General features: G+C 43.9%; 2 protein-coding genes across 2 annotated transcripts; one reads left to right on the forward strand and one right to left on the reverse strand.

Moving 5' to 3' along the window:
* Nucleotides 1-3603: 3603 nt before the first annotated feature.
* Nucleotides 3604-5872, reverse strand: LOC108659854 (uncharacterized). The gene is made up of 2 exons (XM_018112991.3): nt 5081-5872; nt 3604-4866 (listed from the first exon to the last, which is right to left on the reverse strand). The coding sequence occupies exon 2, from the start codon at nt 4859-4861 to the stop codon at nt 3743-3745; it is 1119 nt and encodes a 372-aa protein (XP_017968480.1). The 5' UTR covers nt 4862-4866; nt 5081-5872; the 3' UTR covers nt 3604-3742.
* Nucleotides 5873-6152: 280 nt separating this feature from the next.
* Nucleotides 6153-22895, forward strand: beat-IV (beaten path IV). The gene is made up of 7 exons (XM_018112985.3): nt 6153-6665; nt 12592-13035; nt 16868-17544; nt 17634-17769; nt 19148-19281; nt 21119-21347; nt 21412-22895. The coding sequence occupies exons 2-7, from the start codon at nt 12981-12983 to the stop codon at nt 21516-21518; spliced, it is 1338 nt and encodes a 445-aa protein (XP_017968474.1). The 5' UTR covers nt 6153-6665; nt 12592-12980; the 3' UTR covers nt 21519-22895.
* Nucleotides 22896-27908: the final 5013 nt, after the last annotated feature.

Genomic DNA, 27908 nt, shown 5'->3' on the forward strand with positions numbered 1-27908 from the left:
TAGGCAGGTACCTTAAAGGCAGTTGGAGGTGTGGCAGATCCCATCAAGTCTATATATTCATGAGCATCCTGTTAATGACAATTTATTGAGTCTAAGTAGACCAGTCTGGAAGTTGCCCTCTGTCTGTCCGTCTGTCCTTATATATACACTGAGCTCAGCTGAACCTATAAGAGCTAGAGACATTTCAGCAGTTTTTTTCAGATAATCGATTAATATCGAAACTTAACATATTGAAGTATCTCACATACATCTTTGGAGTTTGAGTCTCTCAACTTTAAATATTACTGATCAGGTTAGATTCCAGGATATCTTATACTCTGGCAGCTCAAATGAAATATAAATTTTGGATATCATATTCAGTTTGGTTTTCTAGCTCTATATGAAAAATGCAGTGCTCAGAAAATTCTTTCTATTTACCATTTCAGCACGAAGTGTTTCTTTCAATTTGCAGTTGCCTTTGGCCACTTTGATGCTGGATGGAGTTGGCTGGCAATCCAGGAGGACTTTTGACATTCTGTGGCTGGCTGAGGGCGAGAAGACTTGTGGAAAATATTTAATTAAAATTAAAATATGGCAGCTGCTCACAGCTACATTCCATGACACAAATCGCACTTAATCCATCTGCAGTTTGCTGCTGCTACACTTTGGGGCAATAAATCTAAAGGCAACTCGGTTCGCTCCTCAACCAAACTACTCCTAACTAATGCGAACACACACCCATACAGACAGATATACATATATATATATATATATATATATAGTTACCAACAAATATATTTATATATATTTGGCGCCTGGAGCTGATCTTCTGCTGCAACTGCGCCAGTTACTACTGCCGCTGCTCGGACCTCGACTTCCTGGCTGCGCTCCACATTTTTGCCACGAAGATTTTAACTGTCAGCAAGTTGGGCGACTTAATTTGAATTTACGGCACCAAGAGGAACGGCTCGCACTGTTCGCACTGGGTCGTGCTCGGCTATTATATAGCACAAACACCATTAAATACTGAGTGGAGCTTCTAATGTGTTTATTGTTGTTACTGTCCCTGGATCGGGCTCTGGTGCTGGTCTGGCGCTGGTATGGCCTGTTCTGCTCGGGGATGGGCTGGGCCTCGTGTGTGCGCGACAATAATATTCAAATACTATGCTGCATGGCTGCAGTTGCCTCTTACATTTTCTCTTCTTTTTTTTTCGCCTTTGCTCGCGTGTGTGTGGGCGTGGCATGACGAGGAGTAGTCAGCGCCTAGGTGCTCACTATCCGCCCATCCATGATGTTTATACCGGCACTCTCGCACCCACTCACACTGACACTCTGGCTGGCATTCGCAGTCATGCAGCTCGGTGCGCTCTCGAGTCCCGCCTGCATTTTCATATTTATGTGTCTCTAGATAGCGCCACAGCAGTCAAAAGTTCTTCGTTCACACTCTCCACACACACACACACAGACACACTTGACAATGTGTGTGTTTATATGTTTATATGCTAATACTTTAGCACACATGCCGAGCACTATTATCGGGTCTGCCACTTAGGCGTCGAACTTCCGCTTTCCTGCTGTTGGATCTCAAGGCAATTGCGCAGCATTGCAATTTAGGGTCTGAGCTTCGGCTCTCTCTCTGTGTGTGTGTGTGTGTGTGTGTTGGTTGTAAAATGAATTTTACTTCATTTTGATATGTTTTCCCTGCTGGTTTAGTGTCGGCCACATAAATACATGTGTGTGCTGGGGGGTGTTTTGTCTGTTTGTTTTGCCCGCTGACTGCACTATCGCAATGATAATAAATTTTATTAATCTTGCTGTCACACAAAACACACACACACACACACATACACAGTGAGTAAGGCAAGGATGCATATTTCTCTAGCCCTCGCCCACGCCTCGCCACTCGCTGATCAAGTGCTCAACCTAGTGCTCAAATATGTAAACCTGCCTGCCCCCCCCCAGCCACATGTGATTAGCGACGCGCGCGCCGGCAGCCCAAAGCGGAGCACGCGAGTGCGACTTGCAATTTATTTTCATTTCTCGATGCACAGCTAACGGCCAACAGCAACACCAGCCCATTTCCACCTACAGCAGCCAGAATTTATGATACGTGTCCAGAGTGACTTATTTGGAAGCAACGCAGGAATTGGCAACATTTAAAAGGGGAACTTAGAGGCAGCGCAATTTATATAATTAAAGCTTAATGTTTTGTAATTATAAATAATGCATTTTGCAATTCAGCCCATTGAATGGGCCTCTCTAGGCACTCGGCTCGGCCCATGTGCACGGGCGGCTAATAAAAAATGTATTCAATTTCTGCCACAGTCAAAGGCGAGCGCGCAGCGAGTGAAAGTGCATCGAAAAATCCCCAGGCTCTGCCAGCAATTAAAACCAGCCAACGGCAACAGATTTTCTAAAGCCTATGCTGGCCTTTGCTGGGCTGCTCTGTTGCTGTGTGTGACGGGCTGAGTCCTTCGTCCTTGGCAAGCGCTAAGCAGCAAATTTGATGATGTCGACCGCAGTGCACTCGTGTTTAAGCGGCAGCTGTCTGCTGTCTGCTCCTGCTGCTACTCTGTTGCTACAGGAAATGCAGTAGAAAAATCAACAAATGCCGGAAATGCGCTGCTGCGATTAAAGTTTTTGCATTAAAATTTTGGGCCACAGAGGCGGCCGACTGGCCCGGGCTGGTTATGTAGCTGACGGGAGTCTGTGGTCCCCGCGGATGCTGTGGCTGCTTTTGCAAAATCTAATTGCAAAATTTTATTTAGCGACAGCCTTTCAGCGTGCACACGAAACATGGGTTCGCTCTCTGCGCCGACTATGCATAGTTTCCTGTCTGCTCGCAGTAAATCATGATATTTATTTGGCCAAATACGAGCCAAAGTGAGAGAGAGAAAAAACGAATGGCAAATGTTGTCAGTTCTTTGAGTGAACGCAGCCCCGCGGCAGTTTCATTTGCTGCTGTGGCATTAATTTAAATATCGTTTTTAATTCAGTTTTGTTGGCCAAACTCATTGGCCGAAGCCTCAAAGAATGCTCGCCCCGCAGAGTCATTTTGTTTATTATTTAATTAAAACTAATTGAAAGTTTTGTCTTTGTCGTCGTCAGGCGCCAGCGGCCGCCCAGCCGAGCAGCAGTCAATCTCGTAATTTGAACATAGCCCAAATGCCCAGAAATGATTTTTGGCCAAACACTGTACTGGCTGACTGGCTCGTCCCACAAGGACAACAGCAGAAGCAGTTGCAGCAGCCAGAGCAGATATGCCATGCACTTGACTGACTGACGTTTTGCCAAATCTGTCAGAAACTAGACAGAGGGCCGGAAATGGGAGAGATGGAGAGAGACAGAGAGAGAGAGAGATAGAGCGAGCAGAGACCTGCTGCCAAGCTGTGCTGCCGAAATTCCTAAACTTGTCCTGCTCGAGTACACTTTAAAAGCCAGCGCGCCGGCAAACTGGCAAAGCAAAGTTTAAGGACCTTTTGCCACAATTAAGCAAACGTTGCTAAATGAGCTACATTCTTGGACGGCCCCGACTAAATGAGCAATCAAAGTGCGACAAATGGAGGCAGGTGAGGTGAACTTTAGAAAACTTTCTAGGCAACTTGCCACGCCTAAGACTGTGGGTTAACTGAAGCAGCTCCAATAATGGCCGTTTATTTCGTAAATATATTGATCGAATAGCCATCGAGAAGAATACCCCGTCAAATAGTGACAAAAAGTAAAGCGCGAATGGGAACTGAATGGAATCCGCCTGCTAGTGAAATCACTTCTTTAGCTTCTTGAATAGGCGAGGTACCTTGAGGAATGAGTGTGACTTGCTCGGAAGTGGCTCACCAACAAAGTCTTCTGCCTGCTCTCGAAATATCTTGTCATAGCCCGGGCTGGCTGCTGGCAGCTTGAGCAAACGGGTCTTAGCTAGTTCGATCGGCTCGACCTTACATCTATTGGCAACCGGCTTGGGCGAGACAGTTGCCACATGGGAGTAAGGACCAGGGTTATGCGGACGTTTCTCTGCTTGCATGAGCAGATCTCCGATGTGCGGCGAATCAGCTGTTTTCGGAGTGGGAAAGGAATCTGAACGGCTGCAGCTTCTAGCCAGGGCAATGCTGGGGGTGGACTCTCCGCTCAAACAGGTCGTGGTGTGCATCTTTTGAAAGCTCGGCCGTGACTCGGTTTGGGCGATGGTCGTGGCACGCGTCAGAATGGGCGGCTGCAGGTCGAGGGAGAGGCTCGAGGTGGACTCCGAGATCGGGGCATCACGCTCAATGTCAAATGTGGCCTGGCGTGTGATGCGCAGTTGCTCCAAGAGCGACTCAGGCTCGACGGGTTCGTTCTGCTGCTGCTCGCGCAGCCGTTCCAGCTGAATGCGAATCTCTTCGATCCTGGACAAGTTCGGCGACAGATCCTCTGTGCTGACGGCATGTGCAATGGGTGTGTGAGCGTCAGTCTCCTGCGGCTCTGGACTCTTCTCCTCGCCCTTCAGCATGTCCAGCTGCAAGAGCTGCAGATCCGCCTGAAAGTCCAGCTCATCTTGAGCGTCCTTCTCCGCCTCCGTCAAGGGCTCCGTATCGTAAGCCGGTCGCGTGTGCTCCAACCAGGGCAGCACTGCGCACTGCCGCTTGATGCGCTTCATGCACTTCTTCTCGCGCTTCGACAGCGCGATGTCCAGCTGATGGCGACTGCGAGCACAGACGCCGTCGACTAGGATGAACGGCATGCCCGAGCTGTCGAACTGGGCAAGGTCCTCCAAGCCAGCGAGCCGATCCATGGGAGCGTCATTGCTGTATGCTTTGTCGGCCATAGTTGGCTTGCTTGCCACAGTTGTGTGGCTCAGCTCCATGGCCTCGGTCTTGGTGCCCGTGCGGTTCTTCTTTTTGCTCATTGTGGCTGCGGGCAGGTGGCAGCAAAGCGTCATTCAATTGCCTTTTGGCAGCTAAATGCAAATCAAATTTGTCGCTCAACGAGCGCCACATATGATAAATGATTTTCACGTGCTCTCATGCCAGCTGGCGCACTCATTGCATTTGATTTGCATTTAATTGCAGCGGAAGTAATGTGAGACGTGTCTAGACGGCATCATCCGCTCGCCTTGGTGACTTACCTGAACGGCGGATAGTTCCCACTGCTGTACTTCGAAATTTAAATCCCTGTAAAGCTCTCCGGCAAAAATCAAATTGAAAGGGATATAAAAAGTTTCCTCAACAGAAGAATAAACAGAGAGAGAGAAAAAAAAAACACAAATTTGTTGCTTTAAGTCCTCAAGCGTCCTTTGAGGCCAGGCACTTGTGGCTGCCAGGCGCCTGCTGCTTGGCTCCTTCGGATTTGTGGGCGGCGCAATCCGTACAACAAAACTTTACTTTGCTCTGATAAAAACTTAAATGTTACAGTTGCCGCGAGCTGCCGTAAATGCTTGATATCCCCAAAAGGTTAACAGTTTTGGCTGCTGCCGCTGCCGCTGCTGCCACTGCTGCTGCTGCTGCTGCCACTGCTGCTGGTGGTCCCGGCTCTGCTCTGCACTGCTTGACGTTCGCTTTGTTTACAGAATTTTTATATTTTTGTTGGCTTTTTGTTTTTCAGTCTTCTTTTTTCGTTTATTTTTGAGAATTTTGCAAAACCACAAGAATTGAAGTGCCCGCTTCACAAACACAGCAACACAATCAGGCACGCACACACACACGCACAGATACGCAGATCCGCACTCCGTGCGTGTCCTTCTGTGGTCTGTGTAGTCTTCTGTTTCTCAGCCGCTGGCTGCTACATTAGGCGAAGCGAGCGCAATCGAATTTGGTCATTTAACAGGAATAATTTGTATTTAATGAATTATATGTATGTATATATGCCAGCAGGTCGGAGCCCTTAAGGCTTGAAATTTGAAATGACATAGCCAGCACAGGGTCTCAGCCTTGATGTCAACAAACGGCCAGCCTACTTTGTTAAAGCGAGTTTACCAATTAATATCGTAAGTAGTTCATCTGCTTCTCTGCTCTCTTACATTCCGCTTACGATATTGGGTGTACTAAAAAAGCTTTCGCATCCCGCCTGCCGAGCCATTTGCCGAAGCTGACAAGAAACACGAGCCCGACGCTGCCGCAGCCGCAGCCGATGCCGATGCCAATGCCTGCTGGCTCGGCATCCATGCCAGGAGTCGCTCAGTCTGAATCGGTTGGGTCTACGGCACGGACGTGACAGCGGCTGGCGTTAACAATACTAACTGCGGTTGTGGATTTAGCTGCCAAATATCAACGTCAATTCGACAAGTTGGCATTATGCCGTACGTACAACTCGACGCAGCACTGCCGCGTTCACGTCAGCCTGTGCACTCGGTCACCTGTCGGGGCGTGAAAATTATTAGTGTGCGATTGTTTTCGAAGTGCGCGGGCAATTAAAGTTTCAGAGCCGTTGACGAGTGAAGTCTAATGGCTGCTTGATGCAAGTCACGACATAAATTGCATGTCCAGGCAGTTAAACGACATGAAAAATACGCAGAAGAGACGGCTATAGTGTGTGCATGTGTGTGTGTGTGTGTGGAAAATACAGACGTGTCAGTTACTCCAGTGGAATTCAAAGTACAACAGCAATAATTGGTTCAGTGGATCACTTCAAGAATATTTATCAAAAATGGAACTGACATATGGAACACTGACTGCCCAGAAGACTTAGCGGAACCAAGAACCAGAGCGAAATATGTAAGTATGTCGAGAATTACTCCAAGTAATTATACTTCAAAGTTATCAGTGGGCAACTGTACTTAAGTTAGTCTGTGGGGAGTCAATGACCCCAATGTAGGTAAACAATTGGATAAACAATGCATGGAAGTGTGTAAATTATTCGGTTACTTCGCCACACAATGGCAGATAAACAATGGGCGCTGGGCAGTATTGTGGGTATTGGCACAAAGGCAAACAGTTTAGCGTCCCGTCATAAATTCAATTAAAATTCAATCGCAAATATATGCAAATTAAACAAGGGTTAAGCCCGCCATTGAAAAACAGCAAACAATGTCTGTTGTGTGTTTGAATTGAAAATCTATATACCTCCAAGTACATATGCATAGACATACACAAACATACGCGCCCCAAAGTATGCTGTGTCACAGGCCATGCCCCGTTCGGGTTGACTGATCAAGTGGCGCCTTATTAACATTTCCAGCATTACGGAAATATGCAGGCCCCAAGGCATCGGCTTCAGTTACGCTCTTTCAATATTGTTCCTGCCACTTGAGCGAAACTTTAATTTTTTTTCACACTTTACTTGCCAAAAACTTTTGAAGTTTTGTGTCATTTTTCTTCAAGACTTTACGTCTCAAGCATTTCACTTTGACATTCTTCTTTTTGTGCTGCGAAAGTTTTATCTTTGCAAATTATACGCATTATCAAGACCTCAACGTTGCCGTCGAAAAGTTTGAGTCTTAATTGGCATGCCTTGAAAGCCGGCTATGTATATTTTATTATTTATTTATTAATACCCAGTGAGGATTTTTAAATTACTTGAATTATTTATTAATTAATAGTTGATTGGTTCAAAATTTAGCATAAAATAAGTGAGATCTAATTTAATTATTTTTAAGTTAATTTTTTTATTCACCTAGTTATGAAACTAAAATCAATTTTTAATTTTCCTACAACTTTGCACATTTTCTAAATGAACTACATTAAGCCGAGTTTCCTTTTGGCACTCTCCTTAATTTCCGGCTTAGAAAATTTCCGAAAACACGCCGTCATCATCTCTTCCCTCTCTCTCTCTCTCTCTCCCGCTCCTGTCTTAACTTCCCCTGCTGTTTTTCATCAGATATGACTTTGCGCGTAATTTTAGCTTCACTTTCACCAGAGACAAAAGAAACGGCAGCTGTTTGCTTTTAATTTTAAAGGCAACTCTGCTGCAATATGTTATACATCAAGTTTACTTAAGGTCTCACACAACAAAAATAATATGAAGCAAAATAAACGAGCTCATAACTCATACGCCGTGTGGGCCGCAGCCAACTCGCGGCTTTCCCCCGCAAGCGTGCGACTTTATTCTTTATTTCTTCCCTTAAATTTATTCCCATGCCCAACAAATCTTGTATGAAGCAGTTAATTCTTTGACTCTGCCTGCCTCTGAGCTGCCGGTGCGGTTAGCCAGCGGCACTTTTGCTGCAACCGCAAACTGTTGGCATAGGAATGTGGCGAAATAGCTGCTGTGTGTGGGGATTGATATAAATAACTAGTTTTACACATTTATAGTAATGAATATGAGGCGCCCTTAAATCGTCAGTTATAAATTTTGATAATTAATTAGAGCTCGCAGCTAGCCGAAAAGGTGTCCTGCTCTTATCTCAGTCAACAATTGTTGTTTGCTTAATATGTGCACAAACAACCTGTCGTGCCCTGAGCCTCGCCTTGCTTTAAATATTGCAATAAGTAACGAGGCTGTGACAAAGAAATATAACGAGAGATTAGAGCTCACCCCATCCTTGTTGCCAAGGTCCACGAGCAACGGAACTGTGACAAGGAGTCACCGAATTCCGACGTGCCTCTGCCACAATTCAGCTCAGCATTGTCAACAGAGTTGCCGTGCTGCAGCTGTTGCTGTTGTTGTTGCTCTCGCTGTTTGTGTGCTATGTACTCATTTATATTTTATGAGCCTTGCACCTGAAACAGCAGACATAGACACACGCCAAGGCAGAAGAAAAAACTCATACGGCGGTGCCGGCATTAAAAATTAAAGTTTTTCTTGTCATTGAGTGTCGCTTGCTTTTATCGCTGCCTGTTCGCTCTCTACTCATATCATATATCGTGCATATAACATATACGCCTTCACTCTGCTATTCTTCTATAGACGTTGATTTGATTTCAGTCCATGCGCATGGGTTATGCCACATAGCCTAGAAGTATTTGAGAATTTTAGACTTAAGTGGTAAACACTTAACAAAAATTAATAAGTATAAAATTTTAAATAGGCAAAGAGCACTAAAGGAGGTGGTGGAAAGTTGATTGTGTGCGTGCGGAAATGGCAAAGTGTGTGTACCTGGGCATAGGTAATCATAATTTATTTATTTTATAGTTAGTTTAGGCATGGATAATTTTCTACGTTGACGCACCCATAAAAAGGCCATAAACACTTTGCCCACACACTCACACACACACGAAGCAGAGACTTTTTTTTTTATATGTATGCAGCCATAAACTGGTTTTATTTTGCAAGCATAATACTTATCAAGCGAAACGTAAAAATACGTACATTCATGTTTATTTAAGAGCCACTGCAACACACATACGAGTATCCTGTGTATCTTTTATGAGCTTACGCCACTATATTTAACCACTGTGTGGGCTCGACGCTGCCGGGGACTGACCCAAGGGTTAACCATAAAATAGAATATATAGCCAAGGTCTAGCAGTTCCGGATGTCGCATTTCAATGAGCATTCGTAAATTTGTAGCAGCTGCGCCGTTTCCAACTAGAATCCAATGAATAGTTGAATGCAAAAACTATCCTTGCTGCAAATGAAGCCCAATTGTCTTGTCGCTAATAACTTGTTGCCAACAATTAACATTCAACAATTTTAATTAAACAATAGTTTCATTTGGATTTCAATAGACTCAAATTCACGTATTTACAACAAAACTAATAATAATAATACATTAATTATTATTTTTTTTAAGTTTATTAATTAAACTGTATTCAAGACCCAATCAAAAGCATAAAGCACAAAATGTGACGTTTTTATTCAGTTTTAAATGTTTCATAAATACAATAAATATGAATAAGTGATATAAAGAGGAAATTTTATGCTTTTGTCTGTTTTGGAATCACAGTAAAATGTTTTTTTATTAATAAAGGATTTATAGAAAACTATCAATGACATTTACTGGTTTGTTTTTTATTCACTCTAAATGAATGAAGTATTAATAAAGAAATGCTTAAAAGCATATACATATATACTTGTATGTATGTAATTTTATATTTCATAAAGAAGGAATTCTTATATAAAGGATAAAAATAATGATACTAATAAATGAAATAAATAATAATAAAAATAGTGCAAAATAATAATAAAAAAATAATGCAAAAAATACTTAACTTTAAATAAAAGGAATAAAATTAAATAAATAAATAAAATAAATAATTAAATAAATAAATAAATAAATAACCAGATTAGCTTACATTTTATTAATCCACAATATTTTCAGTAGAAGATGAACTAACATAACACAATTTTACTTCCCTTACAATATTGTATATTATATGCAGAAACTACATTTAGGTTAACAAATTCTCATTTAAGAATAACCGAAATGTTGATTAGCCACAGTAATATAATAGTTACATTAAACAGATTACCCGCTGGTGCTCGAATGACTGACGTTCAGGCAATTTAAGTGATCCACTTAATTTTACATGCGCTGCTAATGTAAAATTTATATTTAAATTGGATTAAGTGACAAACATTTTGACTTGTGCCAACAACAATTTGGCCAGCTGAATTTTAATGTGATTTTTGGTAATGCAGCTTTCGGCCAGGCCAGCAATACGAGCAGCGACAAATATTTGCACCCCACAGCATAAGCCCATGCACTCAAATTGTATGTATGTGTGTGTGCGTGTGTGTGTGTGTCAATTTGTTAATTTTGAGTGTGGGTCCCTAGGCGCATTTGAAACCAAAATCAATATTATGCACAAATAGGCAGCAGCTTGACATCTTTGACATGTGGTCAGAGAGTGCAAATGGGATTTCGTGGGTCAGCGTATAAATTTAATTTGTCAGCTCATAGCGGCTTGCGCATTAAATTATAAATAATTGATGTAGCACGCAGTCAATTTTTTAGCATTAATTGTCCTCTTTATGATGCACCAAATAATAGCAGATAACTAAATATTTGTGTACATATATGTGACAGTTCAAATAAGCTCACACCCGGAATGAGGCACATGACCCCAAAAAGTTGGGGCAACTATCTGAAAGATAAACAACTGCAAACTCTCGGCCAGACCAAAGGGACAAGTTGTCCGGTTGCTTTTGCTTGTTTTACAATAATAAAGTGCGGCTGCAGCTTTAATAACTTTTGCAGCAGCCACAACAAAGTTCCTGATGAAGACGACGACGACGACGACGACGGCGACATAGATGAAGCTCTGGACAGTAGAAAAACAAGCAAAAACAACAGTTCGACTGTGGCACTGCAGCCACAGCCCCAACCAAAGGCGGGACATAGAGCAAGCATATATAGTATTAAGGGGAAAAAGCAGTCCACAGAATTGCGGCAAGGCAATGGTTAAAGTGCTGTTCACCCTAAATTCGTAACTTCCCTCGCAAAGTGCGAGAAATGAATAACATTTGCTTGAGCAATGTTTGCACATATTTAAACAAGTTAGGAATTAGCCAACTTTACCTGGAAATGCAGCGGAAAAATGCAGCTCGCTGCTCGCTGCATTACCTGAGTCTTATAAGTAGCACCAAATTGGGAAGTAGTGCCGCCGCAGCACCCGCTAGCTCCTCTGCGTGCCACCCAGTAAGAAACTTTCGTCGCGCCGTGTCACGTAGTTGCGCCCGTCGCGCAACCCAATTTGGCCAAAATCGCGCTTTGAAATGCAAAATGGCGGCGCTGGCAAAGTTTTTACTGCATAATCGCAGGCGCAGCATTTTTCGTTCCCAGATAACAACAAAAGCAATTGGAATACAAAATAAACTTTCGAGCTGAAGACTCTACAACTTTTGCGAGACTGCGCATAATGTGCCGCCGGGACACGGGAACGGCAATAGGAACTAGAACAGACAAATTCATCTGCGTCTGTGGGCAAAAAAAAATAAAGAAAATATCAGCAAAGTTTCAGTTGCCAAATGCGAAATGAATGAGAGAAAGAGCGCAGAGTCGAGGGAACATCAACTCGACTTCGACATCATCGCTTTTTATTTAACGTTTAGATTCTCACTCCAGCCCTACTTGCAGTTTTTTTTTTTTCGCTTTTTTCGTGTTTGTCCTTTGTGCTGCTTGCTGATTTGTATTTCATTTAAAAGCAAAAGCACGACAAATGTTTCTTGATTTAGAAGCCAGGGACTTGGGGACCCCCGTCAGGGCACAGCCACATTTATTTCCTTTTACTTTTCTTTATCATTTTTTTTTTTTCGAATTCCATATTGATTTTATGACGATTCGCAAAGGCCTTTTTAATGTTTTTTCATTTGGAAGCAAGGCCAAATCAGCTTTGTATATTTGACATTTGAAAGTTCTTATCATAGACTGGGGCTTCAGACCAGTTATCTCAGCTTCAATCACTGATAAGCATGCTTTCGTATCTGTCTCCATTCAACAATGAGCTGTCACTGCTTTTGACAAGTCTCTTGTAGTTCAGAGGCCTTTGAATGTCGACGAAAATCGATAATAGTTAAACGGCTCGTGGCCAAAAATAATTCCATGCCATTCAACATAATGGAGCTTGCCTTTGTGCCCGTAAAAGCCAAGAGAAAGCCAAATAATTGATAATAATTGAATGTGTGTGGGTGCAAGTCATGGAAAACTGTTGATGACCCAAATAAATGTCAGTACTCGTTTATTTCATCAAAACTTTTGTATATTTTTGATATAGCAAATCTCTTAAGGTCTTTATTAAATTTATTTCTGTTCTGTTGCAGCTCTCAACGCGCATTTAATGAGACACTGCCAGTGTCTGCATATGGGACTCGAGCCAACTACAAATGGCAACAGGCTGAAATTTATGCGAAAAGTTGCACAAAGTAATAAGCGCACAAAACAAAACGAAACGAAACGAAAGGAAGTGAAGCAAAACGAAGCGAAGCAAAAGTAAACAGCAATGCCAACAAATCCCATAAACAAAAGGCGCACAAACTGAAACGAACAACTATCAAATAGGGCTCACCAAAGAAAATCACTTAAATCGGCAGGAAAACAGATTACGAGGAGACGAGGCGACGACGCCAAGGACGCCAAACGCATTACAATTTCCACCCAGAGCAGGACTACGTATCATTAGCTGGGCATAGGGGATTATTATGTCATAAATATGAAACACATAAGCGATATACGCATCATTGTGCTCATTTGCTGTTTGCTACAAGGTGAGTGCCACATTTTCCAATTGAATGAGAACAGGTAGCTGACGATGCGAGCGCTGTCGACGCTCGGATCTCGGCTCGGCTTGCCAGTCAATAAAAAGCAAATTGTAGATGCCGCAGCACAGTCACTTGTTGGGTTTTAACACCTCAAAGCACACACACTCATACACTTATCTCTCTGCCTCACAAAATGGCTCAATCCGTGCCTGTTTCGTTCGCTTATTTCGATTATTCGCCCTGTGAGACGCACGTGCTGCGTTTACAAATAGCCGCCATTCACTGCGACAGCGAAAGTTGCGTGCCATTTGAAGTTTATTTTAAATAAAACAAGATAATTTTCCTAATAGAATATCTGCCTGCCTGCCTGTTGAGCTCAGCGCGGCCAGGTAGCTCGCTCGATGGTTGCTGCTGCTGCTGTTGACATTTGTAGGTCGCAGCTCCCTGCAGAAATCAGCTATATGCATGCGCAAATGTTGTGGCTGTGGGGCATGCGGCAACAGCAGGGAGTTACAGCTGCTGCTGTTACATTGGCATTGGCATAAATTCCAATTCATTTTGCAAATATGTAATCGCACTCAAAGTGCGCACAAAACACACATGCACTCCCTCTCTCGCTCTCACTCTCTCTCACTCTGTGCTCACACATTGGCTATTTCGTGCTGCGTCAGCAAATTGTGTGGCGAACGTGCGGCAGTTGCAACCCATTCCATTCCCAGTGCCCAGCTCAATTTGTAAAGGCGAATTTTCTTGCATTCCCTCTGTCCCTCTGGCTGCGTATTGCATATTAGTGCAACATTTAATTTCAAGCGCCTTCAAATGATATGCGACTGCTGAAAATTCCAATTCGCATTACTCATACGACCCGTGGCGCGTGCTCAGTGCACTGCTGCAGTTATTGTTATTACTTTTTCAATTATGTGCGAGCTTAGCAACAATGACAGACCGCCCCGCATTCGGTGTTATTTCGCTTTTAATTTCACATCGCTTGTCAGACGCTTGTTGCAGTTGCAATTGCAGCGCGTTGCGAGTGTTATGTTATTCATAAATGCTTTGCTGCAAGTCAAGAGTACTTCGCAGGCACAGGCATCTGTACATACATACATATGTACATGCATTTACATCGCTCGTCATGTCAGACCCGTTTAAAGTTGCATTGCAGCAGCAATTGTTGGTGTTGTTGTTGTTTTAGTTCTCCCTGTTTGTGTTTGCGGATTTGCGCCAGATTTGTGTCAACTTGAATACATCAGAAGCGTTGCACAGACTCAGCTGCTTTGTTGTTGCCGCTCGTTGTGGTCCCAAACAAAAATGCACACACAATCGCCCCGCAACGGGGCGTATGAGTAACGTACGTACGTATGTGTGACGCTGCCTTTGAGCCAGCTAAGCGACTGAAAACTGTTGCACACTTTTGTTGTTGCTGTTGCTGTTGCTTGTTGTTAAACTAGTTGTTGTTACTGTCGTTGTTGTTGTTGCTGTTGCTGTTGCTGATGAGTTGCCGCACCACAGGCCACCATAGAATTTTCCACCATTGCCTTTGTTGCCGCACGCTTACCGAGTCAACCTAACCTACAGGCTTTTTCATTAGAATTTCCCTTTGAGAGCAGTTTTTTAATAGAATTGTTTGCGAATACGGCGCAAGGCCACGCCTGACCAACAACGAAGTGCGTTTTTTTTTTTTTGTTTTTTCAGCAAACTAATTGTTGTGCTAGCACAGTTTAAAGTGTCAATAGCTCGCTGCCTGCATGATAAATGTACATGTTAATTTAGTCTAGACACTTTTATCTGGGCAACAGCAACGCGACAACGAGGGTTGCCCGAGCCTTAATGAGCATCACTTTTAATTGCCTGGCATTTGAATATCTGCCACAGAATTCGCTGTTGTTCTTGTTGCTGCTTCTTGAACATTCTGACAGTTTTCAGTAACTTTTCGCTGATAGGCTGCCAAGCCAGGGCCATTGTCTGCAGCAGCCCTGGCCCTGGGACTGACAGAATTTCGCGCTAAACGCTTTGCCTGATAAAAACTTTATTTTTTTTGTATTTTATCCCGACTGGGTCGGCATAATTGCTCGGCTGGCATAGAACTCATTAGTGGAGGAAGTAGGGATTGGGGCTCCTCTATCTCCCTATGTCTCTCTCTCTCTCTCTCTCTCTCGCTCTCAGTGGCACGCTGGCTGACATCGCGGCGGTCCAAGTAAGCCGTTCCGATAGATTTTTGGCCAGTTTTATCTGCTAATGGCGCGCTTCATTATGCGCTATTTGGTAACGCACTTCACCCTGGGATGCTCTGGGCTGCTCTGGACTGCTCTGAGCTGGTGCTCCATTGTATTTTCATCAGTTAGGCCATGTTATCGAATTATGTTAAGCATTCAGTTTCAACAGATGGCTGATGGCGGGTCACAGGTTCACGTGGTCCGCTGAGAGCCGTCTGATTAAATATGCATTAATGAGCGAAATTATCATACATGCTTAATCATGTATTCCGTATAATGCTTTCCGTCCGATTTGTTGTCCCAGCTGCTGCTCGGGCCAGCGCATAATTAATTTACTTAGAGTGTCTCGGAATGGTGCATGGAAATCGAACCTCTAATTGATTAAGGGTTTGCTTCCTTCCAGCAACAGAATCCCCCTTCACACGTGTACGATTCATAAACTATTTTGTTTGCTTCGACGTGCAGTCACCCCGTACTTGCATTTTAATCAGACTTTATGTGGCTTTGCCCATTGTAGTCCAGGCGTTTTGTCCCTGTCGCCTCTGCAGGCGACGCTATTGTCTTTGGCTCTCGCTTTGTTGGTGTCGCTTTAGCTGCTGCCAGTGCCGCTGGATATGGATATGCGGGTGTTTGAGCATTTCCCCTTTTAATTAATGTACTTTGTAATGTAGCCGAAATGACATGTGTTTGCTTTGTCAGCGCTGCTGCTTTGTGTCAATGTGTGGATACTTTTCTTGTTTCTTCTGCTACTTCCAGCTGCTAACTGAGTGGCTCCAGTGGCACTCGAAGCACTTGCAACTCGTTGTTAGATATTCAAATTTCTCAATTTAATTACGTGTTTTCGGCATTAATTTTTGGCACGTGCCTCATTAATGCCGAATTTAATTATTCGAAATGAATTTAGCTACTGCAAACAATGCCCACGCGAACCTTTTAATGCCGCAGCCTGTGGCATGCTAAGCAGGAGCTGTAAAATGTTGCCGATGCTTCTCAGCCAATTGCCGAAAATTGCACAGTTTAAGGCAGGAGGCGGGTGGCGACTTGGCTGTTGGCTTTAATAGCCAGTGAAGTCCACTGTTTGTGGGCTATTAAATTATTTATTTCAAAAAAAAAAAAGGGAAGGACAACGCGGTGAGCTGATTTTCTAATTTTACGCTGTATGAACATGGCCCCGGCGTGAGCGGGCGAGGATGCAAGCCAATATCCTGTTGGCGCTCGTTCGCTATTTGCAATTTGTGGCCAGGATGTGCGACGCGGCAGCCGGCGTCATAATTTTACAAAGGATTAAGCGCGATTACGTAGTCAGTTATGAATATTTACGAGCCACCCAACGACAGGATAATAAAACAAGGGCAGCATTAAAGATTGCCTACATGCGTTTACATTCGTTTTTTACCCAGCAGTTTTTTTGCACATAAATCATGACATACAAAAATTGTCAGACTGTAGCCGCAGCCTCACTAATCCGGCATTCATTTCAGTTGACATTCCGGCATTCATTTCACAAATCAATTACGTGAATACGCAATGAAAACGCAACGAAAACTAAAGCCGCAATCAAAGCTTTATGCCTCAAGACAAATTTGCAGCTAGTTTATCTAAATTCCTCTGCTCTTCATCTTTAGGTTTCGCACTGGGCGTGCGCATGATCAAAGTCTCCATACCCGCCTTCAAGATGCGAGGCGAGTCGGCCTTCATGGAATGCCAATACGAGCTGAATCGCACGCACGGTCCACAAATCATCAGCACTGGGCATCGGGAGCGCGATCGCTACACGCCGCATGCCGGCAGCGAGCTGCACTACGTGGACTCGGCGGACGTTGAGAGGCAGCCGGTGCACCGGCGCGCGCATCAGGGCAAGCGACAATATCAACAGCGACGACAGCAGCATCAGCCAATGGCCATGCGCCAGTATCAGAGCCAGAGTCTGAGTCAGACGGAGCGACACAATCCTCCGCTGCCCGAGAAGTCGCCCTATGGGCACAGCGTGTACAGGGGCAGCGCAGCGTCCGGTTACCTGGGTGGGCGTGTCGGCGCCAGTGTGCACAGCAGTGGTGCAGGTGGAGGTGGCAATGGTGTGGGTGGCAGCAGTGGCTCCAGTGGATCCATTTCCTATATGCCCGACTTTGGCAGAGACGATCGATACGATGAGAGCGACGAGGAGGTAGAGGAGGAGACGCAAGAGGAGGGCGAGTCGCTCTACGCCATCAAGTGGTACAAAGACAACGAGGAATTCTATCGCTATGTGCCAAAGGCGCGTCCGCCCAAGACGAGCTACCGCGTGGACGGTGTGCGCGTGATTGTAAGTATGCGGGCGAACAGAGCTCAAAGAAACCCATTAACCAACACCCCCACCTCTCTCTCTCTCTGCCTTTGTCCCTCTGCCAACAGGAGGAGCTATCTGATGCCAGTCGCGTGCTGCTGCGTGGTCTCACCCTCAACTCGACTGGCCTCTACCGCTGTGAAGTCTCCGCCGAGGCGCCAAACTTCTCATCTGTGCAGGGCGAGGGTCGCATGGACATTGTGTGTAAGTCAAGAATAATGAAAATTAAAAATGAAAAATAACTAGAAATACTATCAGAAACATTTTCGCATTCCATCTAATGGACAAGCAAATATTTTGCAAACAAATTTCCTTTTGCAATTACAAACAAATATTGAATTGGTACACAGACCACGTTTATTTATTTATGCATATTTCATAGCTCTGGCATTTGGCTAAAGAATTATACGGACGGAGGGATATAGAGAGAGGGAGATTTGCAAACAGTTTTGATATGTTTGCCATTTCAGTTTGGGATGTTGACTTTCAGTTCGTCATATTTATTGAAATTTATGTTTTTGTCTGTGTAACTAATAGATGGAATAAACAAAAATGCCATTAAATGTATGTTCGAACAATTGAAACATTGAGAAACTCAGATATAGAATATGATTAAATGTGGATAAAGAGATTGCATTGAAAACTGAGTGGATTTCTTTCTGTTTGAGTTGAGGGTATCTGCTAGTCCAGCACTTTTAATTTAAACAAAAGCCATTGTATCATACATCACAAAAGAATACACTCACACACACACGCACATCTGCCTTACAGTTAACTCGTTTTTTTTTCGTGGAACGGTAAATGCGGCTTCCTGAGCTGTTTGTATTGCGTTTGGAATGCTTTTAAAAGGCCATTCATAAGCTTTAGTTCTATAACAGCATTTTTCTGTAATTTCACGATGTATATTTTTTATTGTTTATCGCATGCACTGCTGCTATATGCTCTCCATAAGCTTCTTCTTCTTTTTTATTTGCCCATATGCATGTGTATGGTTTTTGTATTTCGTATTTGTTTAAGCCAAATGGCCAGTGCCAGTGCCACTGCCAGTGGGCAGGCCATAAAGGGGAATATGGTAAACGGCTATTGGGCGCCAGTGGAGTATGTCGGGCTATATCAATACATTCGGCATGGCGGCAACGGTCGGCAGTTACGGCAGCGGCTCCCAGCCGGCGATTTATAAGTTGAAATGCCATTTTAATGGATATTTCCGCAGCATGGCCGCGAACAACATATTTTGTGTTTGTTGCCAGTTTATGTGGGAATTGTTGCTTTGTTATTTGTACTCTTTTTCATAAGAGCTTAAAAACAATTTGAATGGCTTTGCTGCGGGTGTTGTTAATACTTGCAGTGCGTTTTTATATTGCATTTACATGAAGAAAGAAATACTGCAAAAGGCAAACTAAAATATATGTAAATAATGTAGCTTATAGCATTATATATATTTTTTTTAGCATTTAAATATATCCGTTTAATATTTATTCGGACCAAGTTACATTCTCTTTTTAAATATTTTCTAAAATAAAATAAAATGGAATTATTATCTGAAAACTTATCTCTATCCTTGCACATCCATCTCTTGCAGTTCTGCCCCGCGACGGACCCCACATTCGAGGGCAACAGCACCAGTATCAAATCGGTGAATACTTAACCTTAAACTGCACATCGGGGAAATCACACCCAGCATCGCATCTACAGTGGTTCGTCAATGACCAGCCGGTAGGTGCCACGCACAAGGATCCAACTTGTTCTGCTACCTTTTGCCATGTTTTTTCCGTATCTCTTTTGTGCCCTGGCGCGACTGTTGGCTCAACGAAAAATGTTGAAATTATGCATACAGTAAATATTTAAGCTGCTAACAATGAACTGAGAGGGCGGGGGCGAGTGGGTGTGGGAGAATAGTGTCCGAATCCTTGGCACAGCTGCCAATTTAGGTGCCAGAAATGATTTCACGAGCAAAAATCATGCTCAGCTCTGCCTATGTGCAGGGCGCGCCCAAACCGCTGCAGTTAGGGCCTTGGAATGGTTTATGGCATGTTGTTAGTTGTCTGTAGGTGTAGCTGGGCCATCCATCTAGCTGAAAGCTCGTTACACGTTTACCGTAGCCGGAACACAAAACGGCTGCTGCCGATCCGGGGCCGAGGCATGAGGAATGAACAGCCAGCCAGCCATGGGTCTAGGGCCCACTGCATTTTATAGTCGTCGACTACATGCTACTCAAATTGTGTGAACCGAGGCGTTAAGGTACGAGTTAGTTCATTGTACCATGGTGCTGCTACTGCTACTGCTCCTGCTCCTGCTGCTACTCCTGCTGCAGAGCTCGGCCGTGCCTATGCCGTCCACTTGTGTAAATAAGGAAAAAATCAATAGGGACGATTAGGCACGTCTTTCGGTTTATATGCAGCTCGACAATGGGGATTACTTATTGAATAACATTTGTCTGGCAGCTACTCACTATAAGCGCCTGTTAAAAGCTGATTATTTATTTTTTCTCACTGTGACACGCCCCTCTTCGGCTATCAGCTCCCACAACTAACAATAACTGTCCGTCAGGTGGAGAAATTTTGCAATTTTGAAAAAGTTTTAATTCCAGCTCGGCCCTCGTTCTGGCCGCAATGTGTCCTGGGCTCTGACTTGGTATGCGGAGGGCATTTTAAATGCCTCCCCGCCCCTATTCGGTGGGCGCTGCCTGCCCAGCAGCGTGTCCTTGTTCAGTGCTTTGTATCAGGACACTGGACAGCTGCTGGCATTTTCAGCATGTTTGTTATGTTAGATCCGAGCCGGGGCACAATTGCGACCGTTTGAGCCTGTTTAATTTATGCGTGCCAAGTTTAAACTCTCTTTCAACTTTGGAATTCGGAAGCTTTGTAATTTTTATGGCCGCCATAAAGCATGGCAAACCAATCGCATAACAAATGGCAGCCATTTCGCTCGCAAAGTGCCAAAGTGCGCCGCCCGCATCCACAACTCCAATTCAAACTCAATCCAAATCCAATATATGAGCAAAAAGTTCGAGCTATTTATTTTAGCATTTCACATTTTGTATCTGCAGTTCGCATTTCTCTTGTTTATGGCGTCGGGGTCTGAGCAAATGACTTCAATTTTTTCACCCCCAGTATGTGCGGCATAGTGTGGCGTGGGCTGTTCTCCCCGTCCCACGCCCCTCGCAATTCGCTGTCAACGGCAACATTGAAAGGGAGAAATTATAAAGCGTTTTCCTGTACTCGTAATTGCAACCTTCAGCACAAACAACTAAGCATGCCGGGGCGAACAAAAGAGCCATCTATGTACGCTCTTTCAGCGCAGCCCTTGAGCGATGGCCAGACACGTCTGACATACCCCGGCGTATACTTGTTGTCGTTACTCATACACAATGAGTGTGTGTGTGTGTGCCTCTAATAACAAAATGCAATGCGGGCATATACTGGAACGTCACTTAACTTTCACTCAGTCACACAGGGCGCATGGGTGGGGAAGTGAATGGCAGGAGGAGAGCATCAAATGTAGCAAATGACTAAAAGCTTTGCATCTGCGTCTGTCTGGTCTTTTCTTGCAGATACTGGAGGAGCAATACCTGCACAGATACAACGATATCGTGCACAAGCACGGGCTAATCACCTCGATACTCGGCCTGCAGCTGGAGCTGGAGCCGCGACACTTCCATGACGGCGACATGCGCGTCAAGTGCCTGGCTAGCATATCGCCGGTGCTGTGGAAGGGCGGCCGGGAGAGCATTCTACAGCGTCGTCCTGGCATTATTGACAATCGCGAGACAATGCTGCTGGGTGAGTGGCCACAGTGGGTGTGCTTTAACTGGCAGCACAATTTTAATTGCTTTCTCCTGCACAGTGCGTAGCGATGCCGGACAGATTGAGAGCAATTTACTGCGCCTGCTGACCATCACCATCATCCTGGCGCGCATCAGCCGGTGGCTGCTTCAGCCGGAGCTGACCTAGGCTGGCTTCGGTTAAAGGAGCTAAGGGCGAACGCATGATTTTCGAACCGATTCAATTCAATTCAATTAAATTCAATTCAATTGCAATTGCAGAGCATCAAAGGTGATTTTGTATACTTAAAGTGTAATATCTTTAGTTTCTAAGCGATAACCGATAACAGGAAACTCCCCGGCAACCACTCAACTTGATGGCCCAATCAGTAAGCATAAGTGTCTGAATGTGTAGTGGTAACTCAAGGTAGAAAAAAAATATATGAAAGAAAGAGGAATGCAAATATATACTCACACACAGACAGATAATAGTTATAACAATCCATATTCAAATTGAAATGTGTCGTAACTTTAGACAAAATGTGGTAAATCTAGTGCAAATATCGTGTCTCTGGCATATACAGATACGCACACACACACAAGCGAAAGCGTAAAGTTTTCAAATGCATATCTATCATTAACTGTTAACTTTCAGACGAGAGGAAAATGGCAGACGGCAGACGGCAGACGGCGAGAGGAGCACCGTACGAAAATACGAAAATAGTTATTTAAATGTTTGCTTCATGTTCATGTGCACATGTCTGTGTGTTCACGTGTGCGTGTGCGTGTGTGTGTTCTCTGGCAAAACGAAATCCAATTAAAAACATTTTTGCTCGACAAAACGACGAACATCCAAAAACTACTCGCACAATAAAGGATGGTTGAGCTTAGTTTCCGTGTGTAAATAATTCAATGTAACCAAAGCGAAATTCAAACCTCAAATTTACCATACACTCATATATACACACGCACACACCCGCACCTCACGTGCGAATTGTCTGCGTCAGTACCGACATTCGCCTCATTTTCAATTTGAATACAAACAGACGAGAGACATGATTTGGTTAAGGCTGCTCCTTGCGGAGTAGCATAAAGAGTTCAAGAAACTTTCAAGTTAATTAAATTCAGTTGCCATTTGTTTGCCCCATTGAGAGTTGAATAATAATTTGTAGTAATCAGATTAGAAATAAGACTTCAAATAAACACAAAAGAGAAAAAACAAAAACAAAAACAAATGTCATCAAAATAATCACAATAATATTTAATGTACTCCATTTGGTTCTGATAAACTAGAAGGTTCAAACAATATATAAGTATATACGAAAATGTTATATGTAAATTAGTAATTAAGCTGTTTTATTTATAGCTAAGCGAGTTTGTTTCACTCATTCAAACTGATTTGAGTTTGTAGTGCGAATCGAAATAAAACTATGAAATGCCAAACCAAAATGCGGCAGCTAAAATAAATGAAAGAAATGTGTCATAAAGCAAGCTCATTGTGTCCCTCTCTCTCTCTCTCTCTCTCCAATTCCCTTTCTCTTTCCCTCTCTCTCTCAGTCTCTTCCCCCTTCTTTCTCTTGAGTGTTTGAAATATAAATGTGAAAACAAAGTTAAAGTCTTTTGTTTATATTGGGGTCAGGAATTTGGTCATGTTCTATGCTTTTATCTACAGCAGACACGCACTCCGGCTAAATAACAAACATTAACACCTGTATAAGCGCGGTAAATGTTATTTTTTTTTTTTTTTTGCAGCCCAGGTGTTGCTCCTGCGCCCGTTTTCTTGCAACAACATAAAAGATACTAAGTTTTTATGGCAGCAAAGTTAAAATACCACGTACAAATGTTCTGAGCAAACAAAAACCGCAATTCACGGAACACGCCAACACTCAGAAGACACACAGGCACACGCACACATGCATACACATGCACGAACAAAATGGCGGTGACGTATAAAAAATAGAATCGTGCATCCTTTTAGGTGCGCGCGTAAAAATATGAAGCGAACCAAATAAGAGTGCTCTTGCTCTAGTCGATCGGTTAGGCGACTAGCAGATACCCAGTAGGCTGATATCGAAATCATTTTACTCAGCTCTTATGGATGCATAAGAAAGAGGAGTTAGGTGGAGTGAAATGCCTCCTGCGCAGCAACTGTGCTTGAGCTGGACTTAAACTTCAATCCAGCTGAAGAAAAAGAAAAGTGAATTCTGAAAGTATATATTGTAGAATCGATGATAAATTCTGTAGATTTAACACAGCAATCAAAACATTAAATTGAAAGTATCTAGCTAAGACTATGTAAGAAACTCAAATTAAGGATTGTTCATAGATGAGTTTCTAATAAAATGCATATGATTTTCAGAAAGAGTTATTATGGCTTTAGCGAGATCTCTGAGTTCACAAATCAATGGGCTGGCAGATGGACTTGGCTTGATCAACTCGTCTCTCCGTCCGTTACGTGGTCTGCCACGCCTTCCCCTACCTGTTACATGCATATTCGCACAGCCAATAGACTCTGATTTTCCATTTTCAGCGGGCTCAGGGTATAACGAAATAAGACATAACATATTCCACTTGCACAGTCGCTGCCATTGCGGCTTTCCCAATTTGATGGCGCAGTAAACTTTATGCCATTCACAAAAATAGAAAGGCACGCAAAAGTTTCGCCGAAATGCGACAAAAGAAAAAAAAAAGAACGGAAGCAAAATTAATAAGAGTAGTAGGGGTAACAGGGGCAACTGGGGCGGAAAAGCACACGCAAAGCGCGTCAAGATATGCGCCATATAGAACAAGTCCAAGGCGTGTTTGGGCACTCTAATCCCTGGCTCTGGCTACACCTTGGCTGGGATGGTCAAGATTTATGTGTAGCATGCATTGCATAAACGGCGCCATTTAAATGCTTCAGTTCGAGGCGCTCAGTCTGGCGGCCTTTTAGCCCCTGGCAGGAAGTGGGCAAGAATTTATTGCCAATGATTGCATAGCTGATAAATTTATTTCGCACACACAACACAAGGGGCACGGCGCACACCTGGCGCAGGCGAGGAGAGTAATTATGACGCTCCGATCGGCACTCGTAGGGCAAGCGTGTGTGTGTGTGTGAGTGTTAGTGCGTGTGCGTGTGCGGAAGTACCTGACTAAATTGCAGCACTGCAAGAGAAATTTCATTTGATTTAAGTTGCATTAAATTAGTTTTCTTTTTTTTTAGTTTTTAGTTTTTAGCAGCAGTGATTAATGAGAGCACGGTAAATTTTGACGGACTCGTGGCAAGCGAAAAGTTTCTAATGAGTTTGAATATGCAGCAAAGCCATAATAAATTCTCTAGTTTTATTTCTATTAAAAACAGAGAGCGAGCAGTGAGTTTGGAATTTAATTGCTAGGAAAACAAATTAATTGTTGCGATTATTTGGTCGCCAGCATCTCTGCTGCAGTCGTCGAGTTTCTACATAAATTTGCTCCGAAATACCGTTCATGGATTCATATGCATAATTTATACATGCCCGAATTGCTTTATACTACTACTCTGCACTTATGCGCCCCTGGCCCAGTTTATCCATTAATGGCAAATCAATATGCGGAGCGAGGCAAAATGGAATGCAACAAAATAATATATCGACGATTGGGTAAAAAAGAGGAATACAGTTGAGACGAGAGGCCAGGCAAGCTGCACCCTAGCCCCTCCTCCGACCCCCGTCCACCTTTACTATTTGCATAATATTGATTCAATTTCGATGCGATACGGCCGGGCATGTTGTGTCCTATGAAGAGTGCAAGTGCCATCCGATGTTATGGGCATGCCATGGATTGTATAAATCAATCTCGGCCAGTGCAACTGCAGCTGAATTGGGCTAATGGAAGGCAAATGAAATATAAGCATGAGATGCCTGAATGCTCACACACATACGTACACACACACAAGCGCACAAAATCTGCATAAATTTAAGCCGAGCTCTGCAAATGGACTCAGCCAAAGGCCAGCATGCCGCTAACCGTTCCCAAAAACAATCGGCATAAGCGGCCAAAATCCTATTTGGCTCGCTATGGTAATTAGGAAATTCACGTCCAGCAAATGGAAAACGCAGCCAAAAGCATTCATGACATTCAATAAAGTCGACTGACTTCTGCGGATTCATAATGATCTGGACTGGCCTGGCCTGGCCTGGCTGACGACTGCCAGCAGCACTGTCGATGCCAAACGCTTACTGTTGCGGGCAGCTCGTCATCGTCATCGTCATCGACATCGACGTGGGCATGTGCATCGGCGTCACGTAGCTTGTCTATCGTTGACAAAGTGCCATTGTTAGGATGCCAGCAGCTGCTGCTGGACGCATTCTGCGTATGCGAAAGCCAAAAACACCAACGCGAGCATCACTTGCTGCCTCCCGCCTCCCGCCTCCAGTCTGCCGCCTGCTGCCTTCTGCCTGAGCTGACCAAATTAGTAGCCAAATGATGCAGTTTCACAGCCGACATTTTGGGGCACTCGTTTCGCGGATATTAAGTGGTCCAGGGCGATGCTCAGCACTTGCAGCTGTCCTTAATCGAGTCGCTTTCCAAAATTTCACTCTGCCGGCCCGCTCTGTAAATCAATTTTGTAGCAAGTGCCGGTCCGCAATTAGCCGGACCAATTATGCTGTCCGCCTGGCTGCACAGCAGCCAGCACAGAGCGTAGCTGCAATTATGCAGCAATTAGCATAAAGTGAGTAGTTCCACTGTACGACGGCCAAGGATCAACAAGTAGTGCCTATGGTAAAGAGTAAACAGTCTCTAATGACGATGTTGTCGATATTATTTATTAATATTTTATTATTCATGGAAAATGGGAAAGCAGAGTATGTGAATTTCGGAAAATATATGTAACATGCAAAAGGAGGCGTGGCAGACACGGACGACCAGCTGAGTCGAGCCTGGCATGTACGTCCGTCTGTCAATGAGTCTCCATCTCCATCTCTCCGCTCGTTCATCCACCTAACCGAACGTCTATCCGTTCCAGCTCGTTCCAGCCCGTCTTTCCAGATTTTACAAGTCATCCTAGTATTGTAAGCTATCGAAAATGAACTAGTTCTTTTGAATTTCAGTTCAGTGTGCCATTTAATTTAGCCCACGGGCTCCGGGCTAATGACTCCGACGCTTTAAAAACTCCAGCTCAAACTTTGCAAATCGATTAGAGGAGGAAATTGCTTTGATTTCAGCTTATTCAACTCGGAATATGGCAAAGTTTTATGCATTTTCTAGCAGCCTCACTACCAGCTATACCTGCGCTGTGATATTTTCCATTGTGCTTTATTGTGGTACTCAATCGATAAGTTTGTTGTGGAAACTTTTGCTTTTCCTTGCAGCATCGGGGCATTTTTCTAGGCTCCCCTCAGGCTAATGCTGTTCATTAGGCTCAAGCACAATGGCGTCGAGTGCGTCTTAACTGGCAGCCTTTATCTGGAATACATAAATTCATGCCTAGACGCCGTGCGGAGGCAACTTTTTAATGGCCTGATGTGTGTGAAGGCTTCTAATTAAGACATGCTCGGAGAAAAATGTTTCACTGGCACGTAAGCTATGCTTCAATTCGAACCGCGTAGGCGTGGACGTAGGCAGCGGCGGGGGCGTCAGCGTGGGCGTGGGCTTAGGCACTGGGCGGACATATTTTTCATTTTGGCCCAAGCGTGTTTTGTTTACAGAAATCTTAAAAAGCCGCAATTCGCCGCCTCATAAAAAATGTCAATGATGCGATTTGTTAGAAGTCCTTTTGACGTAGTCAAATATGCTAATGCGCCGCAGTTAATCTGGTTGGCGAGCGGGGGCCGCCAGCGCGTAATCAACTGGGCTGGACGGCTTATTAGCCGGCCTGTTATTTGGCCAGCAATTTGTATTCAACATTCGAATAATGTCTTTATATACTGCCCTTTTGTATATTTTTCTATTTTTTCCATTTTTTGCCAATTTTTTTTCTTTTTTCTGGCTTTTTGCGTGCTCAGAGTCGCACATTAAGTTTTAATGCCATATTTTATGCTTGGAAAATGTACATAAATTTATTTACTGGCCAGCCGAACTGTGTTGCGGTTGTCGGCTAATCAAATCAAAGGAGAGCCAGCGAGCGAGCCACAAGCCAACGAAACGAAAAGCAATCCATGAATAACCAAGCAGACATGCAAAGTTTTTTGGGCCACCTTAGGAGCTGGAGCCAAACAAAAGTTGCACACACACACACACACACACACATTCGCATGGCCTCTCAAACAGAGTTTGTATCGGGCATAAAAATAAGAGAAATGGGCGAAGTTGCCCATACGACCCGTTGCCTTTGCTGCGCCCCAAAAGCTGACGCTGACGCTGACGCCGACGTTGGCAGAGAGCCAAAGTTGCTGCTAAACACAAACATAAAGCATGCAAGTAACACACATGCATATAGCAGCAACATGCATAAAATAACAACAATAACAAGAGCAACGACAACAACATTGGCTGCCCCAACAACTTTTGTTATTCTTGGTGCAGCCCTCGTAGGAAGTCGTTTTCTAGGAAGGCGCATGTATAATTAGAGCTATGAAGCATGTCCGGTGAAGTTTGCCATTGAAATATAACGGCAATGCAA

This window comes from Drosophila navojoa, chromosome 2 (assembly GCF_054131105.1).
Source record: "Drosophila navojoa isolate 15081-1374.11 chromosome 2, UAZ_NAV_1.0, whole genome shotgun sequence".
Classification (NCBI taxonomy): Eukaryota; Metazoa; Arthropoda; class Insecta; order Diptera; family Drosophilidae; genus Drosophila; species Drosophila navojoa.